The sequence below is a fragment of the Carlito syrichta genome, unplaced genomic scaffold (assembly GCF_000164805.1).
Source record: "Carlito syrichta isolate Samal-C Ts95f unplaced genomic scaffold, Tarsius_syrichta-2.0.1 Scaffold303336, whole genome shotgun sequence".
Taxonomy (NCBI): Eukaryota; Metazoa; Chordata; class Mammalia; order Primates; family Tarsiidae; genus Carlito; species Carlito syrichta.
In genome coordinates, this window is record NW_007247432.1 from 177,202 (window position 1) to 205,034 (window position 27,833).

At 42.6% G+C, this 27,833-nt stretch overlaps 1 protein-coding gene across 1 annotated transcript in view; it reads left to right on the forward strand.

The window, feature by feature from the left end:
- Positions 1–7: 7 nt before the first annotated feature.
- Positions 8–27,833, forward strand: part of LOC103260774 (AP2-associated protein kinase 1) — a gene marked incomplete at its 3' end in the record, with an annotated part of 124,621 nt that continues 96,795 nt past the window's right edge. Inside the window, exon 1 of the mRNA XM_021712539.1 lies at positions 8–720. Coding sequence (XP_021568214.1) covers positions 558–720 — 163 coding nt within the window. The remainder of the gene's footprint in view (positions 721–27,833) is intronic.

Sequence of the window (27,833 nt, forward strand, 5' to 3'; positions counted from 1 at the left end):
TGGGCTGGTAGCTGGGCGCCGGCCGCCGAGCCGCCTCAAGTGGGTGCAGCCTGGATGCTGCCTCCGGGGCGGCGGGGAGCCCGGGAGGCGGGGGAGGCGATGCCCGGCAGGGTCGGCGCAGTGGGAGCAGCTCGAATCCCCCCTTTCTCCGAGCCGCGGGCTCTGGGCTCCCGATTTCTGGGGCCGGGTTCGCGTTTCAGCCTCAGGGGCTTTCTCGCCAGGAAAACGCATGAAGCGTCTCCCCAGGATGATGGCTTTTGCTCCCCTAGGACTCAGCAGTTTAATTTTTAAGAGTGTTACTGATTCATCCTCTCTCTTCCTCTGTCATCACAGGTTTAAACTTACACGAATCGCTCCTGGAGGAGGAGGGGACCCGCCGCGCGACTGACACGCATATCCCTGTAGGCATCCTCCCTCAGCCTCCACCCCCACGGGCCGGATTCGGGTGGCTCCTCTCCGAGCTGAAATCCGAGAAGAAATCCTTGGATCGCTTTTCTTAAAAAAAAAAAAAATCTAGAAACCGTCGGTATTTTGCTTTGCTGGTTCCTATTTGTAAGATGAAGAAGTTTTTCGACTCCCGGCGAGAGCAGGGCGGCTCTGGCCTGGGCTCCGGCTCCAGCGGAGGAGGGGGCAGCACCTCCGGCCTGGGCAGTGGCTACATCGGGAGAGTCTTTGGCATCGGGCGACAGCAGGTCACTGTGGACGAGGTGTTGGCGGAAGGTACGGTGGGACTCAGCGGTGGGACTCAGTGTGCCGTACATTAAAATCTTGTGCTGATGCGGCAGGACTCTGCTTTCTAGCTGTTGAATGTATGAATGGGTTTTGACCAGTTGACCCTCCCTTCCCCCTTCACTTGCCCTGTGAGTCATTGTCCTTGAGAGATTTAAAACTGAGATTTGAAAGTGACAGGGCTTCTGGGGGTTGCCGAAATTGTTTACCTCAGTGGCCTTTTATTTTTTATTTTTTTATCTTCGGAAGCCATCCTCGCCAAATTTTGAGGATCAGATGAGAAAACATATGTGTGAAAGTGTAAAGGTTTACACCAAAGGCAGGGTGATGGGCTTGTCATCCTCCTAAAACTTGAAATATTGATGTGAAGCTTGAAGGGTGGGGATGGGGAGACCTTTAAGAAGAGGGGGGTTTCTCCTCCTATCCAACTTTCCCACTTCCATGAGCAAGCGTTGGAAGGAACAGAGGATTTTCGTAGAATGGCTTTGTGTTGTTACAAGAGCCAAGGCTCTTGGTAGATTTGACTACGTTTGTTTCCTGATCCAGCTGTAATCAGGTCCCCAGGATATAGCTAAGAAAACAGAAATTATATGAAACAAGAATGCGGTTATTTTGAATTCAATCTAGTAGGCCCCTCTTCCTCCCGTTGTAGTTTTTATTTTATTTTACTTAAGGATGGCTCTGATTTTGTTCTGTTGGAGAGGATGTTATTTAGATCTGCTTTGTAAATTCCTTCTGTGTGTGTTTCATCTGTATGTCTGCACTCATACGTATATCTTTATCCCCTAGGCTTTCAGGAAATCTTTGCATGTTGCTTTTGGTAACCTTAACCTCGACCTTCATGATTATGCCAGACTCATACTCTTCACAGCCCACTGCCTGCCTCGTGTGCTTTTATTTTTAATAAAAGCAGCAATTTCCTTGGCACGAAGCAATTCAAACTAATTGGATGGGGCTAACCGGCTGTAGGTTGTGTTATAGACAGAGAGGGGCTGGAGGAAGGGGGAGGTCTCTGTTAGTGCAACATGGTGCTGGTAGGGGACAGTTTATTAGCTGGAGAAGAGAGAAAGAAAACTAAGCAGCCTCTTTTAAAAAGGTTGTTTTGCAAGCTAAGGTTGAAACAAGGGTCCTGACTTGGACCTGGGAACTGCTTGTCATGGTGAGTGTTGCAGGCTGGTGGGTGGGTTGGGAAGAGGAAGAAGCTGTGTTTGGCTCTCAGCTTGTATAAGCTCTGGATTCAGTAGGGCCCAGTTTTCTGGGGATAGGGTTGAAGCCAGTACTTTAACAACACTATTTTTAAAAGACATCTGACAGCCAATGTCCTTGTGAAATAATTGCTCTTTTCCATTCTCAGTACTGCTCTAGCTGGACTTAGTCCGGGGCCTGAGTCACTGTCCCTCTGGATCCTTCCTTATGGGCTTTGGTGCAAGATGGGAGATGCTTCTGTGCCCGCTGCCAGATCCGCACCCTTGAGTCTGCTCTGTCTCTTTCATCCCTGTGCCAAAGCTCTTGACTGCAGTGAGGTGGAGAAGAAGAGTGCGAGGGAAAAATCAAAAGGAATGAGAGAGCACAGAGCTCTTTTCTCCCCTCTGAATGGTCCCACTGACCCTGTAGCCCAGGAGCATTTTGTTCAGATGGTGCTGGCCAAAGCGGTGCCTGGTCTTCAAATGTGAGAAGAGTGATGGGAAAGAGAAAAGACAAAATTGGTCTTTGTTATCTGGGCTGCCTTCTTCTTCCCCAGAATTCATCCCTGAGAACTGAGCATCATGCATTATGATATTTTAAAGTGGAATTTAGGGCTTGCAGTTCTGCGTTTATTCATTCAACAAACAGTTATGGAGTGCCTGTGATGTGCCAGGCACTGTGCTGGGCTCTGGAGATATGATAGTGAACTGGATGCTGGAGCTTACAAACTACTTTGAGAGATAGAAAAAAGCCAGTTATAATGGAGTGATAAGTGCAGTTGTGGAGATAAGCTTAGTGTGCAGCGACCCCCAGTTTTAGGGAGCCAGGATTTGTTTTCTAGAGGAAGTGACTCAAGAATGAGTAGGAATTAGTCAGTGTGATGGCAGCATGGGCAAAGTCTCAGAGTAGCAAGAGAGAATATTATTATGTAAAACTAGGTCTGGCAATGCTGCCCTCTTTGTGTTCTTTGGCTTTAATTGAATTTGAATTTGTGCTCCTTAGAAGTATGTAGGAGCCAGTATACTAAGTATTTATGTGGCACCAACAAAGTCCAAAGGCACTATGAAGTTTTGAGAGGGATGGCGGGGGGAGTTGAAGAATGACGTCTGCTTTTAAGGAGCTGCCAGTGGATTTGGGAAGACAAGTCATACAGTCACAACTACTGTAGCGTGGTCACCAGCACCGTGTGTTGAGTCAGAAAGACCTAGGTTCAAATTCTGGATCTGTTCTTACTAGTTGTGGAATCTGGGGCAAGACACTCCAGACGTCTCTTGAATGTTTCCCTGGGACAGAGGCTCTCAAATGGAGCCTGGATCTGGAGCATCCTCACCACCCGGGAGCTTGCTAGAAATGCAGATTCTCATACTTCACTGCATAGGCTGTGGGGGCGGGACTTAATTAGTTCTTTGAGAGATTCTAATGCAAGATAAAGTTTGAGAACCGCTGCCTAATGGGTGGTCTTGAAGATTAAATGAGGTAATGTATATATATAAACTATTTAACATTTTTCAGGTGTTTAATACATGGTAGCCATTATCTACCAGTAGTGGGCAGGCAGTTTAGGGAGGGGTGGTGTGGGAGGCTTCAAACACAGACTGGATTACCACCATATCCCACTGGTGGTCTTTGTCCCTACATAAATATTGGCCTATGCTTTTTAGTGAGCAGTTGCAAGAACCCCAAGGAGCAGGAGCTGGGCAAGAAAGGAGAATCCTGGGTTGCCATCTATCCATTGGTAGCATCAGCCTTTCTGGCCTGATTTCACTGACTAGTCCGGCAGGGACTTGTTTGAGGAGGTGAAAGTTCTAAGTCATGAGTTTAGAGGAATATGCCTATTTCTAGGCTGGGTGCCAGGGAGGATATTTTCTCTCTAGCTTTCTCAGCGAAGATGCCATGATGAGATGCTAAATCATGTCTAAGTTAATGGGCGTGTGATGTCAAGGGGAGATTTGGTATAAGCTTGCAGAATGAGCTCAATGGGAAAATTGAAGCAATATTCACAGAAGGACTGAGAAGCTGTGCTTTTATCACACTTCCCTTAGCTATACGTGGCCTTCTAGCTAAGCTTTAGATGATAAATAACTGTTTGTTTATTTAGTTTGGTGTCCAAGATAACATTCCAGAGCTGTATCAATTTTATAGTAGGTGGAACCATTTTCTTTTCTATACTCAACAATCCGGGTTTAGGGCTACTAAGTCTCCACACCAGTAAACTTCCACAGTTTCTCCTACTTACAGAGCAAGGCAATAAAGTTTAAAAATGTGCGTGACCCAGCACTTTGGGGGACTGAGGTGAGAGGATTGCCTGAACCCGTGGGTTCGAGACCAGCCTGGGCAACTTGGTGAGCCCTCATCTCTACAATAAATAAATTAAAAATTAGCCGGGCTTGGTAGCGCATGCTTGTAATTCCAGGTATTTGGAAGGATCGCTGGAGCCCATAAGGTTGACGCTGGGGTGGCCGTGAGTGTGCTACTACACTCCAGCCTGGTTGACAGAGTGAGACTCCAACTCAAAAAAAAAATGTGCGTGAAACCACCAAAAAAATTCACAAAAGGCATACTTCTAATGGGTTGATGGTATCAATATGATGCATGTATATATTTATCTAGTGAACGTTTGTTATTACTTCTTTGTGGCAGGCACTGTATTAGGTTCAGAAATCCTAAGATGGATGTGACATGCGCCTACTGCTTAAGGAGCTCAACAAATAACAAATTACCTTGAGATCTGAGATGAGTGTCTAGCACTTTGCATGACCCTTGGTGTATAGTAGATGGTAAAAGATGTTAAGAGATGACAGAGGCCGGGCTCGGTGGCTCAGCCTGTAATCCCGTGCCTTTGGGAGGCTGAGGTGAGTGGATTGCCTGAGCCCGCAGGTTCGAGACCGCCTGGGTAGGTGAGACCTCATCTCTACAATAAATCAAAAAATTAGCCAGGCGTGGTAGCGCACGACTGTAATCTGGCTACTCGGAAGGCTGAGGCAGAAGGATTGCCGGAGCCCAGCAGGTCGAGGCTGCGGTGGCCCGGGAGTGGCCACTGTACTCCAGTCTGGGTGACAGAGTGAGACTCCAACTCAAAAAAAAAAAATAAAAGAGATGACAGAGAAAGGGCCTTTGGTGAGGATTCATAGATAACATGCAGTTTGAACAGGAATGGAAACTGCCTGGCAGATGTTCCAGATGACAGTTACCCAAGACCTTCAAGGCAGAGAGAATATCATATGCAAAGGCATGGAGTGGTGAAACACTATGATGGATTTTGAGAATGCTGGCTAGTCTCGTATTACCATTTTGCTCAGTATGGGTTTCCTCCTCAGAACCAGGAAAAGGACAAGGAATAGTAGGCTGAAATTTTTTTATGTTTGCTCCCTGGATGTGCTTGCAGGTCACTTTCTTCAGTGGCCTTGGGTTTTGAATAACTATGGAATCTCTTTTAAGAATGCACTGCTCCCCTACCGTGCCTCAGCCCTGTGCTAATTACAGGGAAAGGGAGCCGAGGAAAAAGAGTGGTCCCAGAAGGTTGCATTAGTGGCAAGAAGCTTACAGAAGCAGGTGGGGGAGCTTGATGACCAGTGTTACAGAAAGACTTGAACAGGGGAGATAATGAGTATGTTTGACCAGAGCAGAAGGTATGTTGGAGAGAAAAGGAAGAAATAAGTTTATGGGAGAGCCTTGTGTACCAGGCAGAGAGATTAGTTTTAAGCACCTGAGACCTTCTCTTGACGCAAACATCAATTTGATCCCTCCCACTTCAGATGTCTTTGCCTGCTGGGAAGTATGGCTTTTTAGAGGCAACTGCAGATTTTCAGGGGGTGGTTTGTGAATGGTGTCTTCTTCCTGGCTTCGGGCACGATGACGGTTATAGCTTTGCTAAATATAGCCAAATCTAGGATTCAGAAATGAAGTCCAGAATAAGCAATTGCCATGGTCAGAGTCTTTCCTTTGGTCTTTGTAACAAAGTCAGATACATTTAATGAGAGATGATGAAGACAGTGCAATAGTTTCACATAGTTTTTGAGTGGGAGGGCATGAGGGGAGGCATATACTTGTATCTTGATAGCTAAAATGCCATGTGGAATACACGAGAAAGGCTTGATAAATATTAGCAACACACATATGAAGAAATATTACTGCATCAGAGTCATGATTTTAACTTGCAGTATTTGAAAGTTGGCACTTCAGAAAGGAGACTAGCACCACCTTCATCTTCCACTGTCAGGACACATGCCTTTTGAGCCTACTTAAGGGATAACTGACATCTGCATCTGAAAGAGACAAAAAATTATAACAGTAGAAATGGTATTATCTATTGAAGTAGCATCTAGCACTGTGAGGTAGCAGGAACTCGCCTCCAGTCTACTTTTTTGAAGCCATGTTTTGGTGTAGTAGAAAGAACGCCGCCTTATGAACTGGGAGGTCAAGATTTGTCAGGTCACTCACTGCTATTCAGAAAATGTTTCGAGCATTCACTATGTACCAGGCATCATGCAGAGATGAATAAGACATGGTTGTGCCTTGAGAAACTCACAATCGTAGAACTCCAGACATGTGAGCAAATAGCTGTAAGTGCTGCAATGGGTGATGTAAAAGGGCTACGGGGACAGACCTGAGGCGTCAGTTGCTTTTGTGGGGGTGGAGAGTGGTCAGGGAAAGACAAAGAAGGATGTTATTTGAGATGCCTCTTCAACAAATAAGAAGGTACTGCTAGATGGACAGAGGTGGGGAGAACATTCTAGGCAGAGAGAATGACATGACCAAAGACACAAAAGCAGGAAAGTACACTGTTTGGTGGGGAGCTGTATGTTTTGAGATAGAAATAGTCTACTAGTGACCCAGGGCTGTGCCGTCCAATAAAGTAGCCACTTGCCACATATGGTTATTTAAATGAAAGTTATTTAAGATTAAATAACAGTTTTTCAGATGCAGTAGCCACATTTTAGTTGCTTAGTAGCTACTTGTGCCTAGTGCTTATAGTTTTGGACAGCACAAATAAGAATATTTTATCATTTTGTGTTCTTTTGGGAAGTGTTGGTTTAGAGGAGTACTCTAAACTTTTTGGATGAAATAACACAATCAGTTAAAAAGCCTGTAATATCTTTGTAATGTCTGCTTATTTGTGTGTAAGTTACATTCATGTGCTGCTATCATCAGCTAATATCTGAAGACAGTATATATATATTGGGTGAAGTGTATCATGAAAACTTATTTCTTTTTGTCATTTCTTATTGAATTGTGATTTTTTTCTACATTGTGGTATGACTGATGAAGAATATACCAGGAGTAGAAATGACAGCTCTGCCATTCTGTTGTTCATTTAGGGTTGCATTATCTTTAATCTAAGTTTTTTTAAACAGGATTCTTTTTAAGCCTCTTGTTTGTTTGATGAGGGTTAATTAATTTAAAATAATGTAATTAGTAAATCTACTTCACCATGCATACATGATGTCTCAGTGTGTTGAAAGGTTATCACCTTCAACCCTTCGTAATGAGACATGTGACTGACATGGACTGAATGAGTGCTGGGTCATACATATTTATCATGATAAAAATGTCATTTTTTTCTAGTTTTTTATTGTGGTAAAATACATATAGTGTAAAATTTACTATATTAATCATTTTTAAGTACACAATTAAGTGGTGTTAAATATATTTATAGACTTGGCGCAGTGGCTTATGCCTATAATCTCAGCACTTTGGGAGGCTGAGGTGAGAGGATTGACTGAGCCCACGGGTTCGAGACCAGCCTGGGCAACTTGGCAAGACCTCATCTCTACAATAAATAAAAAAATTAGCCGGGCGTGGTGGCGCATGCCTGTAATTCTAGCTACTTGGAAGGCTGAGGTGGAAGGATCACCTGAGCTGGTTGAGACTCTGGTGGCCATGAGCATGCCACTGCACTCCAGTCTGGGCAACAGAGTGAGACTCCAACTGAAAAAAGAGATATATACACATATACATATATATATATTTATTTATGATGTGCAAACATCACCACCATCTATCCCTATAACTTTTCATCTTGTAAAACTGAAACTGTATGCATTAAACAATGACTCTCCATTGCCTCCTCCTCCAGGCTCTGACAGCCACCACTCCAGTTTCTGTTTCTGTGATTTTAACTAGTCCAAGTACCTCACGTAAGTTCGACTTTTACAGGAATTGTCTTTTTTGTGACTGGCTTATTTCACTTAGCATACTGTCCTCAGGGTTCATCCATGTTGTAGCATAGATCAGAATTTCCTTTCTTTTTAAGGTTCAGTAATTCCATTGTGTGTATATACCACATTTATCCATTCATTTGTTGATGGATACTTGGGCTGCTTCCACCTTTTAGCAATTGTGAGTAATGATGCTTCAGTCATGAACATGGGTGTGCAAATATCTCAAGACCCTGCCTTCAGTTCTTTTGGATATATACTCAGAAGTGGAATTGCTAGATCATAGTAATTCTAGTTTTAATTTTTTTAGGAACTGCCCTATTGTGTTCCATAGTGGCTGTGCCAATTTTACATTCCCACTAACGGTGTACAAGTGTTCTAGTTACTCCCCATCCTCATGCTGACACTTGTTTTCTTTTTTGTGATAGTATTATCCTAATGGGTGTGAGGTAGTTTCTTGTAGTTTTGATGTGTATTTCCCTAGTGACTTGTGACGTGAGCATCTTTTTATGTGTGAATCTCCTTGGAGAAATGTCTAAGTCCTTTACCCATTTTTGATTCAGGTTACTGGTTTTTTTGGTTTTTTTTTTTTTTTTTTGAGTTGGAGTTTCACTCCATCGCCCAGGCTGGAGTGTGGTGGCATGCTTGTGGCTACCCCAGTGTCAACCTGCTGGGCTCAGATGATCCTTCCATCTCAGCCTTCTAAGTAGCCGGAACTACAGGCGTGTGCTACCATGCCTGGCTAATTTATTGATTTATTGTAGAGATGAGGTCTCACCAAGTTGCCCAGGCTGTTCTCGAACCAATGGGCTCAGGCAATCCCCTCACCTCAGCCTCCCAAAATGCTGAGATTACAGGCTTGAGCCACTGCGCCTGGCCTGGTTTTTTTTTTTTTGAAACGAGGATTTATTGAGAGGAGAGGAAAACTCCCACAGTGGGAGGAGACTCGAGGGGTTGCCTGCTTGTTTTTTTATTGTTGAGTTTTAGGAGTTCTCTGTATTCTAGATATTAATCCCTTACCAGAAATACGGTCTGCAAATATTTCTCCTGTTCTGTGGGTTGCCTTTTTACTCTGAAAATGTTATTTTAAAGGATGAAAATATTTCGTGACCCGCCTGGGCAACTTGGCGAGACCTCATCTCTACAAAAAATCAAAAATTAGCCGGGCATGGTAGCGCGTGCCTGTAATTTCAGCTACTTGGAAGGCTGAGGCGGAAGGATCGCCGGAGTCCAGCAGGTCGAGGCTGCGGTGGCCGGGAGCGGCTACTGCACTCCAGTCTGGGCGGTGGAGTGAGACTCCAACTCAAAAAAAAAAAGAAAATATATATAAATGGGGAGTCTTATATTTTCTTTCTTTACCCCAGTGGATTGTCTCGTATATTCCTGATTGGAGATCATGGGTCTACAGCAGTGGTTCTCAACCATTTTTTGTTTCTTAAAAAGACAAAAAAAATTGCAATACTTACGTTCACTTTACTAAGAGAAGACTAGAACATATGCAAACATGTTGAACTAGATATGTTCCTTGAAATAAGGTTCCTTGAAGGATGGGTTACAGGGGAAAGACTCTCAGTTAAGAACAGTCAATCTTCACAAAATCTTTTATAATCACGTCAGTCCTCTTTGATCCTTCTCCTCAACCCTTCCAGAATCTAGAGACTGTACCACACACCCCAGCATTGTAAGAGATATATCATTGTCCTGTGAGGTTTACTTGTTTCCTGTCAACCAGGAAGACAGAAGCAGTCTTCCATTACTTCTCTGTTTGCCGTAGCATCTCAGAGCTGAGAACATATGAGATGCTCAGTAAACCTTGCTCACTCTTCCCTGGCAGGGCAAGCTGTCTCTTAACATAAAATAACATTGTACCTACATCCTCTCGTTTTGTGATCACATTCCTACAGAGTTTAGCTATTACTCCAGCTGCACAAGTAAGGATCCATACCAGTCAGTGGCCTGTTAGGAACCATGCCACACAACAGTAGGTGAGCTAGTGAAGCTTTATCTGTATTTATAGCCGCTCCCCATTGCTCACATTACTGCCTGAGCTCTGCCTCCTATCAGATCAGCGGCAGCATTAGATTCTCATAGGAGCACGAACCCTATTGTGAACTGCACAAGGTTGTGCAGTCCTTATGAGTATCTAATACCTGATGATCTGAGGTGGAACTGAGTTGGTGATGCTACCACTGAGAAGTGGCTGCAAATACAGATTAACATTAGCAATGAGATTTGACTGCACGGAGACCATAATAAATCAATTGCTTGCAGACATTTCAAAATAATAATTTCATAATTTTATAATAATTGAATTACATATTACAATGTATTAATGATAAATACAGTGCACAATAAGTATAATGTACTCGAATCATCCCCAAACCATCCCCCTACCCCTTGGTTTGGGAAAAATTGTCTTCCATGAAATTGATCCCTGATGTCAAAAAGGTTGGAGACAACTGGGTTAAATGACTTCTCCAAAGCCATATTGACAAGAAGTAGCAGTGAAAGAACTTGAACTCAAAGTCTCTAGCCACAAGCAGGATGCTTCTGAAAATTCTTTTTTGTACAAAGTATCACCAGTGTCTTTTTTCATAACACTCTTGACCTCCAATGACCCTTCCCAACTGAAGCTGTCTGTGAGCTTTTCGAGTCAGATAATGCTTCCACAACATTTTGGGGTTGCTTAGTCCATTTGGACAGGTATAACACAATATCATAAACTAGATAGCTTATGAACAGCAGATATTTATTTCCCACAGTTTTGGAGGCTAAGTCCAGGATCAGGGTGCCAGGAAGGTCAGATTCTGGGAAGCGTCCTCTTTTGGGTTGCAGACTGCTAGTTTCTTGATGGTCCTCACATGGTGAAAGGGACAGGTAGCTTTCTGGTCCCTCTTTTATAAGGGTAGTAATCCCATTCATAAGGGCTCCCCTCTCAAGACCCAATTACCTCTGAAAGGCCCCACCTTCTAATACTATCACCTGGTGATTAGAATTCAACATATGAATTTTGAGGGGATCACAGCTTGCTCAAACCATAAGCACTCAGATATGGGAATATGGGGAGAGTTTTTTAAAGCTTGATATCCATTTCAGTAAATGATAGCGTACTGTTACAGCTTCTCTCAGCAGGGCCTACAAAGACTTGCCATTCTACCTTTTTGGTTTAGTGATTTCTATAAGTAGCTGTTTTATGTAGAAAATATGCAGCAGTTTTTAACCATAATAGGCTAAGAAAGATTGCTAATTCACTGATTCTAAGAAAATGAACTGGAAAATTAAGTTATTTGCCTAAAGTCACACAGCAAATTAGGCCCTTCTGAGTGACCTCTATCCCTTCCCTCTCCCTATGTTGGTCAGCACATTATGTTGTGCCACCTTGATGCCACTGACATTTTGGCCTGGAGAACTCTTTGTTGCAAGGGGCTGTCCTGTACATTGTAGGATGTTTAGCAGTATCCTTGGCCTCTATCCATTAGATGACAGAATTACACATACATACCCCATTGCAGCAATGAAAAATGTCTCCAGACACTGCTACTTGTCACCTGGGGGACAAAATCGCCTATTTTAGAGAACACATCTAGTTCAGCATGTTTGCATATGTTCTGGTCTTACTTTAGTAAAGTTGAGGCATTTAAGTGTTTTTGGTCTTTTAAGAACAAAATTGCCTTCATAAATAATTCAGATAGTCTGTGTCTATAACCAAACCAAAAAAGCCTTTTCATTCTATGTGAGTTTAATCACTCAGGAATAATGACTTTTAGCATATAAAGTTGTATGGCTCTAGCATTTTATACCTCTTTCTTCCCTCCTTTATTATATTTTTGTTATTGGACTATTATCTTTATCATTATTTAGCCTATTATATATAATTTAAACAATCCTAGTTCTTCTATTGAGTCACAGGTAATTGTTAAGAAAAAGGAGTGCTTTTGAGTGAGACTTCCACCTTGGCAGAGGACAAGTTCCTGAAACTTGTAGTTTCGTTTGAGCTCTGCTGTGGGTGAATCAGCTTTAGCTGGTTACTTTTCTCTTTGGGTTCTGAGTTAACCTTGGCAGACAAGGGATGGCAGTGCCAATTGTGTTATTTATGGTTTCTGAAAAGCTGAGAGATTATTGAACCAAAGAGCTTAAGAGTGGCATCCCTATATTATTATAATAGAAGGCTAAGCATAGCATTGATGCTAGATTATCATTTGTAATTATAATGATCTTAAATAATGATGCTTTTTATGTAGGACTTGAATCCTGGAGAAAGCAGTATAATGCCATGTAATTTGTTCGGATGCTTACAGCTATTGTGCTGGGACCGTTAGGGTAAGAGAAAGATTATTGTCCTTTTGGTACTGAGCATGAATTTGAGAACAAAATGGTGATTTTTATTACCTGTGGGGGCAGGAAGAAGCAATGGGACTAAGGCATCATAGGTTGGGCCCTTCCTGGAGGATTAGGGCCCAAGCAACATTTATAGAGGTGAAAGGTCTTCTGCTAGTACCTTGACTCGTCATTTTCTCTGGTCAGTGAATCTGGTTGATTCAGGAAGTGCTAGTTATTATACAGATTTGTTAGATTTGTTTAATTTCCCTTGGGATAGCCCAAACTTGTTCCTCAGGCCTTTATCCTCTACTATTTTTAGAAGCCTGGGAATCTTGGTGTTGGTGGGTTAGGGAGCAGCATTGGAAGAAATAATTCATTAAGCCTTTGGCTACAGAGAAAAATCTTGGTTTGACCAGAAGGTGTAACTCTGTAATGATTGTGGAAAATCTGATATCCGGTATTGTCATTTCTCCTCTTCCCCCCTGGAATAAAGGGATTGCTATGAAGTTCTCCTTAGGAGAAGACTTCCACAGTTAGTACCGGGTGAGGTAGTTTAAAAGCACAGGGATTGACGGTAACTAGCCCCTGGCTGGAATGCTGGACCTGTCCCTGTGATGTTACAAAAATTAACAGTCTTCTCATTTATAAAATGAGATTTATAAAATGCAAAAACATGAGTTGTTATAAGGGTTAGATGAAATGATACGTGCAAAGCACTTTGCATAGTGCCTGGCATAGTTAGTTAGCAGTTTGTAAATGATAACTCTTAATATTTGGCTGCTTGGATTTAAAAAAAAATCAATCAATTTTTTTTGCTCTGTGTATAACCTGGTGGAGATGTATGTGTATGTATATGACATTACCAATTTGAAAAGTAGAGATATAAGGTATAAATATCATAACTATATAAAGGAACTCTAAAACTATTTAAATGCTATACTTTAAAGATGGATCAAATTGATCAAGTGTCAAAAACTCAAATATTTCCAAAATTACAGTATGTCCACAAATTCCCAGATGAGGAGTAGAGAGAAACATAGATAAATATTGTGGTTTGATTTCCCCGCTCCTCTTGAAAGCTATCTGTGTGTTAGGAAATTATTCCCAACCTATCAAATTACTATTAATGTGATGGGCTTCTCTACCAACACCTGGCCTCTGTGCCTATCCGGTTCAAATTCTTGCATGCTGATGTGGCAGGTCTGCTTCATCCAGGCCTCTTCCTGCCTCATCATCCTTTACCATGGATTAGTTCTGTCCAATGCTTTACTCTTGGTGTTCCCAGCACCTGGGCTCTCTCCTTCCTTACCCACCTACCTTAATTCTCCCTCACCTAACTACTCATCGCAACTTCTCTGGATGTCTGTCTTTTTTGCTGACTATGTTGACTTTATTGGGCTCATAATCTCAAAAGTTTTATTTTACTATTTATCTATTTCATTTGCATCTACTTTTAGTGTTAGGTAATTAGTTCTAACTAGGGTAAGGTATAGGTCCTAGGTTTTTTTGTTTACAATTTAGTCAGGAGTCTTAAATTTGAACAATGTAACAGTGGGTACTTGAGAATAAATCGCTGAATAAACATTACAACAAATCAGTACTAATTAAAACTCACAGGGTAAGCAAGAGAGACCAGACAGACTTGAGATATCCAAACTTTCCTTATTTATCCATATTCTGATAATATAATAGATCTATGTTTGAGAACTTCACATAGCTTATTATAATAAAAACTATGGAATCTCCTAGTGTTTTAGGAAAGTTGAAGAACAACAAAATCCAAAGCAAAGTGAAACATCTAGAAAGTCATGTGACTCTATTGACTGCATTAAATTATGGGTATCAGGTACTATCTCAAAAGTAGAGATATAAGGAATAGGTATCATAATTATATAAAGAAACTCTAAACTGTTTAAATGCTGTACTGTAAAGATGGCAACGATTAGACTAAGTATAAAAAACTCAGACATTACTGAAATATATCTTTAAGCAAGGGATCCATTCATTTTCCAGTTTGTGATGTGCATTGACCTGCAGTAAATTAGGAGGGTGAGTCTCAACTTGCATTTGGGATAGTGAACATGGGGACGTGTCATGAATAGGAAGGGAATATTTAATTTGAAAATGTGTAGATTGACTCCAGTTCAGCCCAGGAAAGAAGTGACCCTTAAAGAGGATGGGGATTGGTGGTATACCCCCTTAAGAGGCACATTGTAGACTTCAGGGTTTGGGGTGTGGAGAGGACATGACACTTTCATACTTATCAAAGAAGATATGGTTTTTTTTTTTTAAATGTATTGTAGAGATGAGGTCTCGCCAAGTTGCCCAGGCGGGTCTTGAACCCGCGGGCTCAGGCAATCCACTCACCTCAGCCTCCCAAAGGCGCGGGATTACAGGCTGAGCCACCGAGCTCGGCTGGATATGGTTTTTAAGGGGCTGATTGAATATGGCACCAGCAACTAAGTTATCAAATGAGTCTGGAGAGGTGGTACCTGAAATTGATCACTGTATGTGGCCCTGGGAACATAGGTAGGCACTTAGCTCTCCCTGTTCTTTTTTTGTTTTGTTTTGTTTTGTTTCTGAGTTGGAGTCTCACTCTGTTGCCCAGACTGGAGTGCAGTGGCTGCTCCTGGCCACTGCAGCTTCGACCTCCTGGGCTCTGGTGATCTTCTGCCTCAGCCTTCCAAGTAGCTGGAACTACAGGCGCACGCTACCACACCCAGCTAATTTTTAAAAAATTTATTGTAGAGATGAGGTCTCACCAAGTTGCCCAGGTGGGTCTCGAACTCGCGGGCTCAGGCAATCCACTCACCTCAGCCTCCTAAGGAGCGGAATTACAGTCTGAGCCACTGAGCCTGGCTAGTTCTCCCTGTTCTTGCTAGTTTCAGAGGAGGGATGAAAAGAGGGGTCCACAGCAAATCCTACCTGATGGTTTCCCAGTGAGCTCCATATCCTTTTTGACAGATCAACTCTAGGTGGCTCTCTGACCAATGATTCCTTGAAAAAAGTTAAGTTTAAGCAATAGAGACTTTCTCGGAAGGTGAAATGTTTCTTTTTCTTAAAATCATTGCTTTGGAACAAATATAAAATAAAATGGGCTATTTAATTGACTGTCTACTCACCCAGGAATTAAGGAGACATGAAGGAGTGTTATCCAAGTCTACAATGAAGTCCTGCTTCTAGGGTTAGCTCACAGAACTTGAATGAACACCCATATGATGCAGGGGAAGTAAATCACCTGGTTTCCTACTTGATAATCTTGGACATATCACTTCCTCTCCTTGAGCTTGTCAGTTTCCTTGTATGAATAAGATCACTGGATGATCTCAAAGGTTTCTTCTAACTCAGACATGTAGTTTCTGTTGAGACCATTTTGGGAGACAGCCTGGGAGTGAGAATGAAGTGTAAGACCTGTGTAGACAATATTCCTAATGAGTTGTTGACCTTGGCCTATGTATGAACCATAGGGGGGGGGGAGTGTCATTATTAGTGGAGGTGAAAGATTCCACTCCTTTCTCTCTATTCTTTCCATATCTTTCCCTTAAACTTAGAAAAAATCAGTGTTAATTAGATGTTGGAGATGAAAGAAAGCTAGGATGGATCTTGAACTTTGGGCTTAAGTGACTTAAGTGATGGGTAGATAATGGTGTCAATAAAAATACAAAAGAACAGTGCTTAAGGGAAAGAGAATAGCTTTAGTTTGGGACTTTTTAGCATGAGGTGCCAGTGAAAATCCAAGTGTGGGTGTAGTTCAGGATGCTGTTGGATAGAACTGGCTTGCATTTTAGAGAAAAGTTTGGGTGGGAATTGTCATAAAATCACATGATATGAATGAAAGCTGAAATGGAATGAGATTTCACAGGGAGACTATGTGGAGGAAGAGGAGCACACCTAGAATAAAATCCAGACTTTAGCTGGGCACAGTGACTCATGCCTGCAATCCTTTGGGAGGCGGAGGTGAGAGGATAGCCTGAGCTCACGGGTTCAAGACCAGCCTGAGCAACATGGCAAGACCTTGTCTCTACAAAAATCATAAGATTAGCCGGATATGGAGGCACACTCCTGTGGTTCCAGCTACTTGGAAGGCTGAGGTGGAGGAATCTCCTGAGCCAGCAGTTCGAGGCTATGGTGGCCATGAACGTGCCACTGAACTCCAGCCTGGGCAACAGAGTGAGACTCCAACTGAAAAAAAAAATCCAGACTTTCACTCTGACCTGCAAACCCCTACAAGAGCTTGTGTCTCTCTTCACTTCAACCACTGTGCTTTTTTGTCACAGTGGTTCGTCTTTATCTTTTTGTTTTTTTTTTTTTGAGTTGGAGTCTCACTCTGTCGCCCGGACTGGAGTGCAGTGGCCACTCCCGGCCACCGCAGCCTCTACCTGCTGGGCTCTGGCGATCCTTCCGCCTCAGTCTTCTAAGTAGCTGGAACTACAGGTGCGCACTACCACGCCTGGCTAATTTTTGATTTATTGTAGAGATGAGGTCCCGCCAAGTTGCCCAGGCGGGTCTTGAACCCGCGGGCTCAGGCAATCCACTCACCTCGGCCTCCCAAGTGCTGGGATTACAGGCTGAGCCACCAAGCCCGGCCCGTCTTTATCTTTTTTGAGCATGTAATATTGTTTCCCCTTTAGTTCTGAGGCTTAGCTTGTCTCTTTGCCTGGAGTGTTCTTCCTTCTTATCTTCCCATGGCTGGCTTGTCATTCAGAGCTCAGTTAAATTTTACCTCAGAGAGGTCTTCCTTGACCACCCAATGTAGGGAAGCAGTCCTGTTTGATTTCAGCACAGAGTTATGCATCAACTGATTTTCTTGCTTATTAATTGTTTTTCTCCCCTTTCACTGGAATTTCATGGGAATCTTGTCTCTACAAAAATCATAAGATTAGCCGGATATGGAGGCACACTCCTGTGGTTCCAGCTACTTGGAAGGCTGAGGTGGAGGAATCTCCTGAGCCAGCAGTTCGAGGCTATGGTGGCCATGAACGTGCCACTGAACTCCAGCCTGGGCAACTGTATCACCTGTCTAGAATAGTGCCTCGTATATCTGTGGAGCTCAGTGAAAACCAGTTGAATGAATTAACTCAGAAACAGAGAACCAACCAGGTGTTTTCACTTGTAAGTGGGAGCTAAACTCTGGGTACACATGGACTAAAGATAAGAACAACAGATACTGGGGACTTCTAAAGGGGGGAAGGGGCAAGGGTTGAAAAACTACATGGAGTACTATGATCACTATTTCGGTGAAAGGTTCACTAGAAGCCCAAACCTTACCATTGTGCAAACCTGCACATGTACCCCTGAATAAGAAAAAAAATGAGTGAACACATGAAAGAGGCAGAAGGAATGATTGAAGATAGAATCAGGAGAGAGTGAGGTGATGAAAATGAATGATAAGTAAAATTAAAAGCAGAAGGGAATGCATACTTCAGGGTGTTTACTCCCTATGGAGGTCAAGATAAGGATGAAAGAGTGTTCATTGATTTTGGAAATATGGACATCATTTGGGAGCTTTGTTACAGCAGCTTCTGTGGAGCAGTGGAACAGAGTTCAGGCAGTGAGATGGTGAGTGAATGGGAAGTGAAGAGGATGCTGAGTCAGCACAGAATTTGTTTATTTTTGTTAACAGTAAATTTTGTTTATTAATAGTAAGTTATATTTTTAATGAAGGGAGAGTCTTGAGTATATTAAGCAGAGAAGAACCAGTCAATAGAGAAGAAGAGATTGAAAATACAGTGCCAGGAGGATTATTGATGGAATAGGGCTGAGGAAGGGATTGGGAGGTCATGGATGAGGTCAGGAACTCAGCTAGAAAGGGCACCTCATTGACCGACCTGGATGGAAGAACAGAAAGAATGGGCTCAGAGGAAGCACAGTTAGTGAGGTTTGGGAAATTAAGGGAGTTCTTGCCTCATGACTTCTGTTTTCTGTTGAACGCTGTGGGTGGGAGTTGTATTGGGGATGTAAGAAGAGCAGGGAAAGGGCATGCAGGAGTTCCTGAGGTTTATGGAGAGAAGTGAAAAGGATAAGTAAAAGACTGGCCTGGTCATATGAAGAACCCAATTGAGATTACTCATTCTTGGAAAACAGGTTTTCCTTGCCCCTGAAGGTGTATTAGTTTTTAAAATTTTACTATTTTGGATAGGGTTTTTTCAGAACTACATTATATGCATATTTCCTGTCTTCTGCAGTATATGCCGCAGAGGCAGCATCACCAGGTGGAAAGTGCTCCTGATCTGACCCTGTCTAGTGGCTTCACAATGTGCTGTACTCTGGACAAATTGCTTCCCAACTCTGTCCACCAGGTTCCTTGTGCATAAAATGAGGGCTAGGGGATGGTGAAGTGACTTTCCAACTCTACCATCTTATGCTTCTTTTGTTTTTCAAATGCATTGCTATGAGAGTTTAACTGTTTTGTTTTAGATCTGTTAGGATGTTTGCTTGATATGGATAGATAGTTTGTTCCTGAATGAAATGGCCCTGGGTTGCTGTCCTTTTTGAATTTCATGTTTGCGCTTTATAGTGTTTTCTGGTTCCTGTGAGACTGACAGCTGTCACTTCTTGCTGCTACCTGTGTGCCTTCCTTAATTAGCCCCACTTTTCTAATTTGCTGCTTTTAATCTGCCGTGGTCTTGGACACTGGGTAACTAAGCTCATTAGAACTGTGTGTACCAATAAAGAGGCTCTTAGTGAGAGTTTGGGGTCTTGTCTGCTATTAAAGAACATGGGCTTTGTATCTGTTGACACAGAAATCATTTTTTTAATGTCCCATGTTCTAGAAAGGTTGAGTTCTGGAGAGATACCATTTGACACTTAACGTTTGTTAAATGTGTTTGTAACTATTTGTCTGAAGAATCGAGAAGCAGTTTGCGGACTTAACCCACTTCCAGTTTCCTTTTTGCTTGCCATCCTTTCCCTTACTCTTTTCCTTCCCACTCTCCTCAGTCTCTGCCTCACACATTTGATGTAAGACAGTGTTCTAGGCGCTCTTATAACATTGTTTCAGTTATTCCATGTCTTTATTGAAGCTGCAGAAAAGTGTCCAGAATCATAATCCACTGCACAGTGCTGAATGTGCTTATGTCTCAGTACGGGCCCTGGTATTCAGTGCTAGGGGATAGAAGACTTGAAGCAATGAAGTGAATGCTGGCTCCCTATACTGTATAATCTTTGGTTGATGGGGAAGAAAGCAATCAAGACATCTTAAAAGTATTTTATGTATACAAATTAATTTATTGTGAAGAAGATAAAGCCAGACATTATGTTCACAATAATTAATTTAAGGTAAGCCAGACATAAAGAGAAAATGTTACTCAATCCTGTGCATTACTGTTTTTAATTTTGTGGTGTGTGCCCCTCAAGACTTGTATATTTTTATAAAATTAAGAATGTACTCTACATTATCTTCTATAATCTGCTTTCTCACTTAGGAATATAGTGTAATTGTCTTTCTGGGTTAAAGGTCTGCATCAACAGTTTTAGGTCATTGTTTAGAGGTATTGTGATTTACTTAACCAATTTCCTATTATTAGACATACAGGTTGTTTTTATAGATATTACAAAACAGCTGCAATGAATATTTTTAAAGCCTTTGGGTACTTGTTCTATTGCTTGTTTAGAATAAATTTCTGGATGTGAAATGGCTGGATCAAAAGAGATGCATATTTTACCTTTTTTTTTTTAAAGGGAAACACTTTAATCATTGTGTTCAGTTTCAACAGAAGAACCATGACAATTGAGTATAGCTCAATCAAGTGTTCCTTAACATATTATTCATTACATGAAGAGAGTTTTTCTAATGGAAAAACATTTAGGATAATTCAGTAGAGCAAAACCAGGAATGATCTTCATAGCACAGAGGCTCTTATGCATGCAAGTCACAGTTCCAGTACAAAAGGCCACAGGGACAGTATGAGCGTCCCCACTGGGATGTCTCAGGCTCCTTCCAGGACATTGATTAGAGATGCTTGTGCTGTGAGCTAGGAGCAAAACTGGCATTCCTCTTCTTTGCAGTTTCCTGTATATTGCAAGCCTAGCCTTGTTTTTCAGCAGCTTCTGGGGGCAGCCTGGGCTCAGAGAGGTGCCCTGGGCCTCTGTCTGTCCACATGCCCAGGTGGTGGCATCTCCTGGCTGGTTCCAAGCCCATCCAAACTCTCTGGTGGTAGCATCTGCCTCTTGTTGAGGTGACTGGAGTGCCTTCGTGGTTTCAGCCATTCACTCCTGGAAACGTGGCTCTTGACAGTGTTTTTGACCCTTCTCAACTCCAAGATCAGCTCTGTACCTGGTGGATGACCAGCTCAGCAGCCTGAAAGCACAGGAATCAACTTTTCCGCAGAACTGATGGTGTTGGCAGGAGTGGTGGCTAAGCCCAGCAAAGTTATCGAGTGCCCAGGCCCAGGCCTTCTCTTGGTTCAGGCCCAGCGGCATGTGGGTCTCTGAACATGTCTGCCTCTAAGACCACTCTTCTAAGGCTGATGGATGGAATTCCATAGCTTTAACCTCCTTGACTTGACCAGGCCAAGCCAAGTAGCTAGTCTAGGGAAAGGGAGATTATTTTACCTTTTTGATGCAAATTACAAACTAGTCTCCAGAAAGATTAAACCTGTATACACTTCAGTCTTGTTTGTGAGATTGTACATGTTCTCCCCCTTCCCTTTTTCTTTCTTTCTCCCTCTTTCCTTGTCTTCTTCCTTTCCTCCTTCCCTCTCTGTCTTTTATATTTATTCCGTGGTAAAGTTTTTGTTTATGTCCCATTGCTTGTGTCCCTACTAGGACATTCATCCCTTAATGATTTTTTTTTTTTTTGAGTTGGAGTCTGACTCCGTTGCCCAGGTTGGAGTGCAGTAGCATACTCATGGCCACCCCTGCGTCAGCCTGCTGGACTTGGGTGATCCTTCTGCCTCAGCCTTCCAAGTAACTGGAACTACAGGCGTGCGCTACCAAGCCCAGCTAATTTTTTAAAATTTATTGTAGCGATGAGGTCTCACCAAGTTACCCAGGCTGGTCTCAAACCCATGGGCTCAGGCCATCCTCTCACCTTGGCCTCCCAAAGTGCTGGTATTACGGGCTTGAGCCACCGCACCTGACCCCTTAATGATTTTTAGAAGTTCTTTACATATTTAAGTCATTAGTCCTTTGTTGTATACATTGCAGATTTTAAAAAAATTGTCATTTACCTTTTTGTTAATGGTGTGCTTTTTGTGGCTATTTATCAGTCTTTTCCTTCATGAAGTGTGTAACAGACCATCCCAAAACCTCGGGACCTAAACTAACAACAGCTTATTATCGCTCCTGATTTTGTGGGTTGACTGAGGGCTCCACTGGAATTCTGCCAGGGCTTCTGCTCCTCTTCTTTGAGGCTGTCAAAATTGTCCTCACTCCTACGACTCCACTCTACTAAATACCTGAATTTAGAATATCCCCACATGGACCAGAATATTACTTTTCTAACACCATGTTTCATCCTTATCAGAAATACATATGTCAGATAAATACAGGAAGTACTATGAGTTTACACACAGAGCTCTGGTGTTTTTTATGCTCTGAGGGTACACTGAAGTGAGAGTTGGGTGAAGGGTATGTATGCCTCTGGAAAATTTTACTAAAGCAGGCTATGGGCTTTGGGAAACTTGGGCAAATTATTTTTAGGGAAGAGGACCCTAGGGAAGTTGAGTATCACAAAATTGGTTTGTTTGAAGCCATCCATGCAGGGTACTTGTAGTTAGACCTGGGCTGAGGATGGAGTTGCGGTTTAGCGACATTTAAGGGATAGCTAGTAGAGAAAACCCTTGAAGGAGGCAGAGAAGGAATATGCAGAGAGGTGGGAGGAGAATCAGTAGATGGGAGTGCCTCACAGACATGGAACCTGACAAAATTAAAAAGTTGAATAAAGAAGGTCACTAAAGAATGTCTCAGAGGTCAAGTAGGTCAAAGACTGGGAAATGTCTTCTGGATTGTGAATGGAGTGGCATTGGCCTCCGCAAGAAAGTTTCAGAAGAGTGATGGAAATGGAATCATAGATTATAGTGAGTTGATGAGTGGGAGCACCATGTCTAGGCTACTTCCTCAAGAAGTTTGGGTAAAAGAGAGATCGTATGGTAGCTATAGGTTGGGAAATGCTTGAGCATACTAATAGACTGATGGGAAGGCACCAGGTTGGAGAGGGGCTGGGGAGAGACAGAGAGGGATTAAAACTAGAATGAGGGCGAAATTACTATTCTGTTCTTTCAGATAATCAGACCAAAAACCTCTTACCTCCCACCCAGCTTGTCAGAATCTCCTGTTTGCTCTACGTTCACAATACTTCTTACTGCCTTCACTGCTATCTACCTGGGCCAGCCTATCACTGGCCTGGATTATGACAGCTGTTTCTTCATTGATCTCTCTGCTTTTGCCTGAGCCACCTCAGTCTACTCTAAGCACAGTAGCCAGCAGTCCTTTAAAATGCAAATCACTCCATATTACTCTGCTCAGAACCATCCAGTGACTCCTCATCTCACTCAGAGTAAAACTGCACGTCCTGGTGTGGTCTAGAAAGTGCTATGCTCTGTCCTGTAGTTATCTCTCAGCTTTCTGACTTTCCTCTTCTCTCTGGTTATCACACTCTATCACCCATCCTAGCTTCCTTAAGGTTCCCTAAGGCAGGGCAGAGTCACGCCTCCCCTCCTCAGGGCATTTTTACTTGCTGTTCTCCCTGTATGTGGAATGTGCTTTCTCTGGGTAGCCCCAAAGCTTGCCCTCCCTCACTTGTTTTGTTTAAGTGAGGAGAATCCTTCCCTGACCATTCTATTAAGGATTCTTGGAGAATCCTTCCCTGACCATTCTATTAACAATCACCACCTCTGGGCACACTGGCTCACACCTATAATCCCAGCACTTTGGGAGGCTAAGGTGGAAGGATTGCCTGAGCTCACCAGTTCAAGACCAGTCTGGGCAACTTGGCGAGACCTCATCTCTACAATAAGTCAAAAAATTGGCTGGGTGTGGTGGTGCATGCCTGTAGTTCCAGCTACTTGGAAGGCTGAAGTGCGACAGAGTGAGACTCCAACTCAAAAAAAAAAAAAATCGCCAACCCTCCCTTCTCCCAGCACTCCTTATTCCTCCTCCCTGCTTCCCTGCTTTGATTAAGCTATGTACTTTACTTGTTTATGTATTGTCTCCCCTCTTTAGAATGTAAGCTTCATGAGCTTGTCTGTTTAGTTCTCAGGCCTAGAACCATGACTGTCCCAAAGTAGGCACACAGTAAATACTTGTTGATTAAATGGGTGGATGGATGAATGGAATCAAAGGAATCTTGGAAAAGAAGAAGGAAATTTTACCCTCGGAGGCTAGAGGAGGTAAGTGAATCAGTATGGATCTAGATAAGTTTGTAGTGGTAAGTCTTGGTGGGAAGGGCTGGGCAAATAGGAATTTGAAGGCAGACATAGCAGATGCCTTCGATTTTCTGGAATAAGGAGGCAAGATTGTCTGCTGAGGGTAGTGGTGAGTCGGGCCCAGAAAATTCCTGAAGGTGTTTGGGTTAGCCATTGAGGGGAATGAGAGAGGGAGCTATCCAAGGACAAGTAAAGGACCCAGGCCTGGATGAAGACCATGATATGGTTTTGCAAGGCTCTGTGATTTTTCTGTGGTAGAACTTAGGAGCCTGGAGTTAGGAGCAGAGCAGATGGACTTAGAATTGATTCAGGGTTGGGTAGTTGTGATGGGAGTCCAAGGGTGCAGAGAAATCAAAGGAGCAGTCCAGATGGTCAAACCATGGGGCTACAGGAGACAGGCCTAAGAAGTGAATTGATTGATTGAGAGAAATAGAAAACTCTGAGAGAGGATGGAGGCCTGGATGATCAGGCCAGAATGAAGGCCTGAGAAACTGGAAGACTTGGAGGGTGTGTCAGAAAGTATCAGATTGATGTTTAAGATTTGCGTTGACAAGGTCTAGGGCATGGCCATGGATGTAGGTGTTTGAGAGGACCAAAGGTCATTGTAGTGAAGACCTCTAAAGGCTGCAGTTTAGAAATCTTTGTGGATTTTGAGATCACACAGGAAGATGGCAGGAGCTGTAATGTAGAGGAAGTCAGGATGGCAGTGCATGCTAGAGAATGAGCTTGAGGGGGAGGTACAAAGGCAAGGCAAAGTGAAAGCCAGAGTGTGGCATGAGCTCAAAGGAATAGGAAGTTTTACATGAGGGAGGAGGAGTGAGTAATGGTCTGGAGTCAACTTAGGAGAGCAAGGAAAATTCTGACCTCCTGCCCTGAGGAACTGAGGGGTAGGAAAATATGGCATCAGAGGGCTGGTGATGCAAGTGATGTTGGCTGTGCAGGAGCAGCCAGAGCAATTTGGATGACTTATCTCTTGGCCAGATTGTGGAGTGAAGTTGTTTTTATTGTTATGTATTTATAATTTATGCATTAATTTGGCAACTTTGTGTTTTCTCTTATTAAAAGGATTTTTAAACTTATATTTACTTAAATGTCTATATATCAAGTGTTATGTATATTACATTTACTTCTTTATTTGCTAACATTTAAATTTGTATATCTATACTTTTTTCTCCTTTTGGTCTTGCCTTTGTGATGAAAAGTCTTTGAATGGTCACTGTAAGGGCATTCTCAGCACCTGATTTTGAATTTACTATTTGTATTTTATTATTGGGAGCTTCTGTTCACCTTTCACTTTTAGGCCCTCCTGGGGACTGGTTGCCTCTTGGTTCTCTTTTGTCACATTGGACTAATGGTTAACTCTTAGGGAAGCCCTTCACCTCGGGTTGCTGAGTGGCACAGGACTACTTATTTGAATCTTGGCTCTACGACCTCTAGATAAAGGAGGAGGGTCGACTGTGTCAGACAAAAAACCCAATCTTTGAATTAGAAATGGTATATTCCTGGTATATTTTTATTAGTTGTTCACAACCCAAAATGGTTAGCAAGAGAGTCTCTATTAAATGCTGCCTCCTTCACACCCCTAATACTTAAACTCTTCACTTTATCCCGGCACAGGTATAGGTATAGGGTGCTGCTGAGAATATCTGTTGACTTCTTTTATGTGTGATTTGTTGTTCCTGATGTTTGTATGTATACTGTCATTTTAAAGTGAACTTTCTCATTTTAAAGTGAATAGTTCAGTGGCACAATCATGGCTCACCGCAGCCTTGACCTCCTAGGCTCAGGCGATCCTTCTGCCTCAGCCTCCCAAGCATCTGGGACTACAGGTGTGTGCCATCATGCCCAGCTCATGTTTGTATTTTTTTTTTGTAGGGACAAGATCTCACTATGTTGCCTGGGCTGGTCTCGAACTCCTAGGCTCAAGCAGTTCTCCCATCTCAGCCTCCTAAAGTGTTGGGATTACAAGTGTGAGCCACTACGCCCAGCCCCACTCATCTTTTTATATGCTCTTAATAAGTAGGTATTTAGTAAGTAGTATTAAATTAATACATTATACTTAGAATTCAGACAGCCTAACTCATATGTCTTGCAAAGGAGAAAACTATGCCTGGAGGATTAAATGACCTGTCCAAGGCTATAAAGCTAGGTTCAAATGGATTTATAATTCTTTTCTCCTATCAGGCTTTTGGGGCTTTCTGAAAGATTAATGTCAAAACAACTAGACCTGAATTGATTGTGTTCCTCAAAGTTAGAGATAATTGAATTCTTTGGAAATTCAATTATATCTAGTAGGGATAGGGCTTTCAACCTTTCTTTCACCTGTTACCCTGTTGGCAGGTAGGGTGATGGTTTGGAATTTTGTTGTTCTTTGTGGAGAGTGGGGAATGAGGAACTAGGCACAGGGAAGCTCTGTTCTACTTATAAAACTGAGAGGTTTACTTTTTCCTTGACCTGTACCTTGAGTATGTCTCTCATTTCTTAGGATGGTAATGAGACATGGTGCCATGCACTGGGGATAGTTTGGGAGTACTGAATAATCCAGGGCACTGGCCTGGAAGGTAGAGTAAACAGAAAGCAGCATATCAGGGCACGTGTGAGTGTTTTGGGGGGAACTTGGAAGAAAGAACATAACCAGGTGCCAGAGTTTCCCAGATAGGTCATTTGTGCCTGGTAGGGTTGGCAGGAAACAGTGTGTCACACTGGCAAGATGACTGGGAGTTGGAAAAAGAACACATTCTTAGTAATTACTAGGAAAACTCTTTTTCCATTTAGACCAGTGGGTCTCAATAGGATGCTGTTTTGCCCCCCCAGGGAACATTTGGCAATGTCTTGAGACACTTTTGGTTGTCACAGCTGGGGAGGGGTGTTACTGGCATAACATGAATAGAGGCCAGGGATGCGGCTGATCATCCTGTGATGCACAGGACGGCCCACACAGCAGGGAATTACCTGGCTCTAAGTCATTAATGCCCACATTGAGGAACCCTGGTTTAGATCCCAGACCCTGCCAACAGCAGTGCTCCTAAGTCATTAAAATTTTGTTTTACGTGTATATGTACTTTGAACTTTACTGTTAAATGGCAAAAATTAGGTTTATTTCACCTTTTTAAAAATTATTTTTTCAAAATTGAGGAAAAATTCACATACCATAATTAACTATTTTAAAGTGAACAGTTCAGTGGCATTTAATATATTAACAATGTTGTGTAACTGGGCACAGTGGCTCGTGCCTGGTATCCCAGCTACTTGGAAGGCTTGAGGTGGAAGAATCACTTGAGTCCAGGAGTCAAGACCAGCCTAGGTAACATAGCAAGACCCCTTCTCTAAAAAACAAAACAAAAAATGTTGTGCAATCACCACGACTATCTAGTTCCAAAATGTTTTCATTACCCTAAGAGAAAACAAGTACCCACTAAGCAGCTCCTGGCAATCACCAATCTCCCTTCTATCTCTGTGGATTTACCTATTCTGGATATTTCATATAAATGGAATTACACTATATATGATCGTCTTTTGTGTCTAGTTTCACTTAGCATGTTTTTGAGGTTCATCCATGTTGTAGCATGTATCAATATTTTATCTCTTTTTTATGTCTGAGTACTACTCCATTGTATAGCTTTACCACATTTTATTTATCCGTTCATCTGTTGATGGATATTTGGGTTGTTTCCACCTTTGGCAGTTGTGACTAATGCAGCTATGGACATTTGTATACAAGTTTATGTTTCTAGAGGAACCTGAAACACAGGATTTCCCCAGAGGACCACACCAGTCCTTTTTCCTCCTTACTCCTGGTCTTGTTTTCTCTTCATTTATTTTTTTTCCTGTTGTTTGAACACCTATTTTCAGTTTTTTGAGCTATACACTGAGTAGAATTGCTAGGTCAAATGGTAACTCTGTTTTGTGTTTTGAGGAACCCCCAGACTGTTTTCCACAGCAGTTGAACCATTTTACATTCTCATCAACAAGGTATGAGGGTTCCACTATCTCCACATTCTTTTTTTTTTTTTTTCTTGAGTTGGAGTCTCACTCTGTCACCCAGACTGGAGTGTAGTGGCCGCTCCTGGCCACC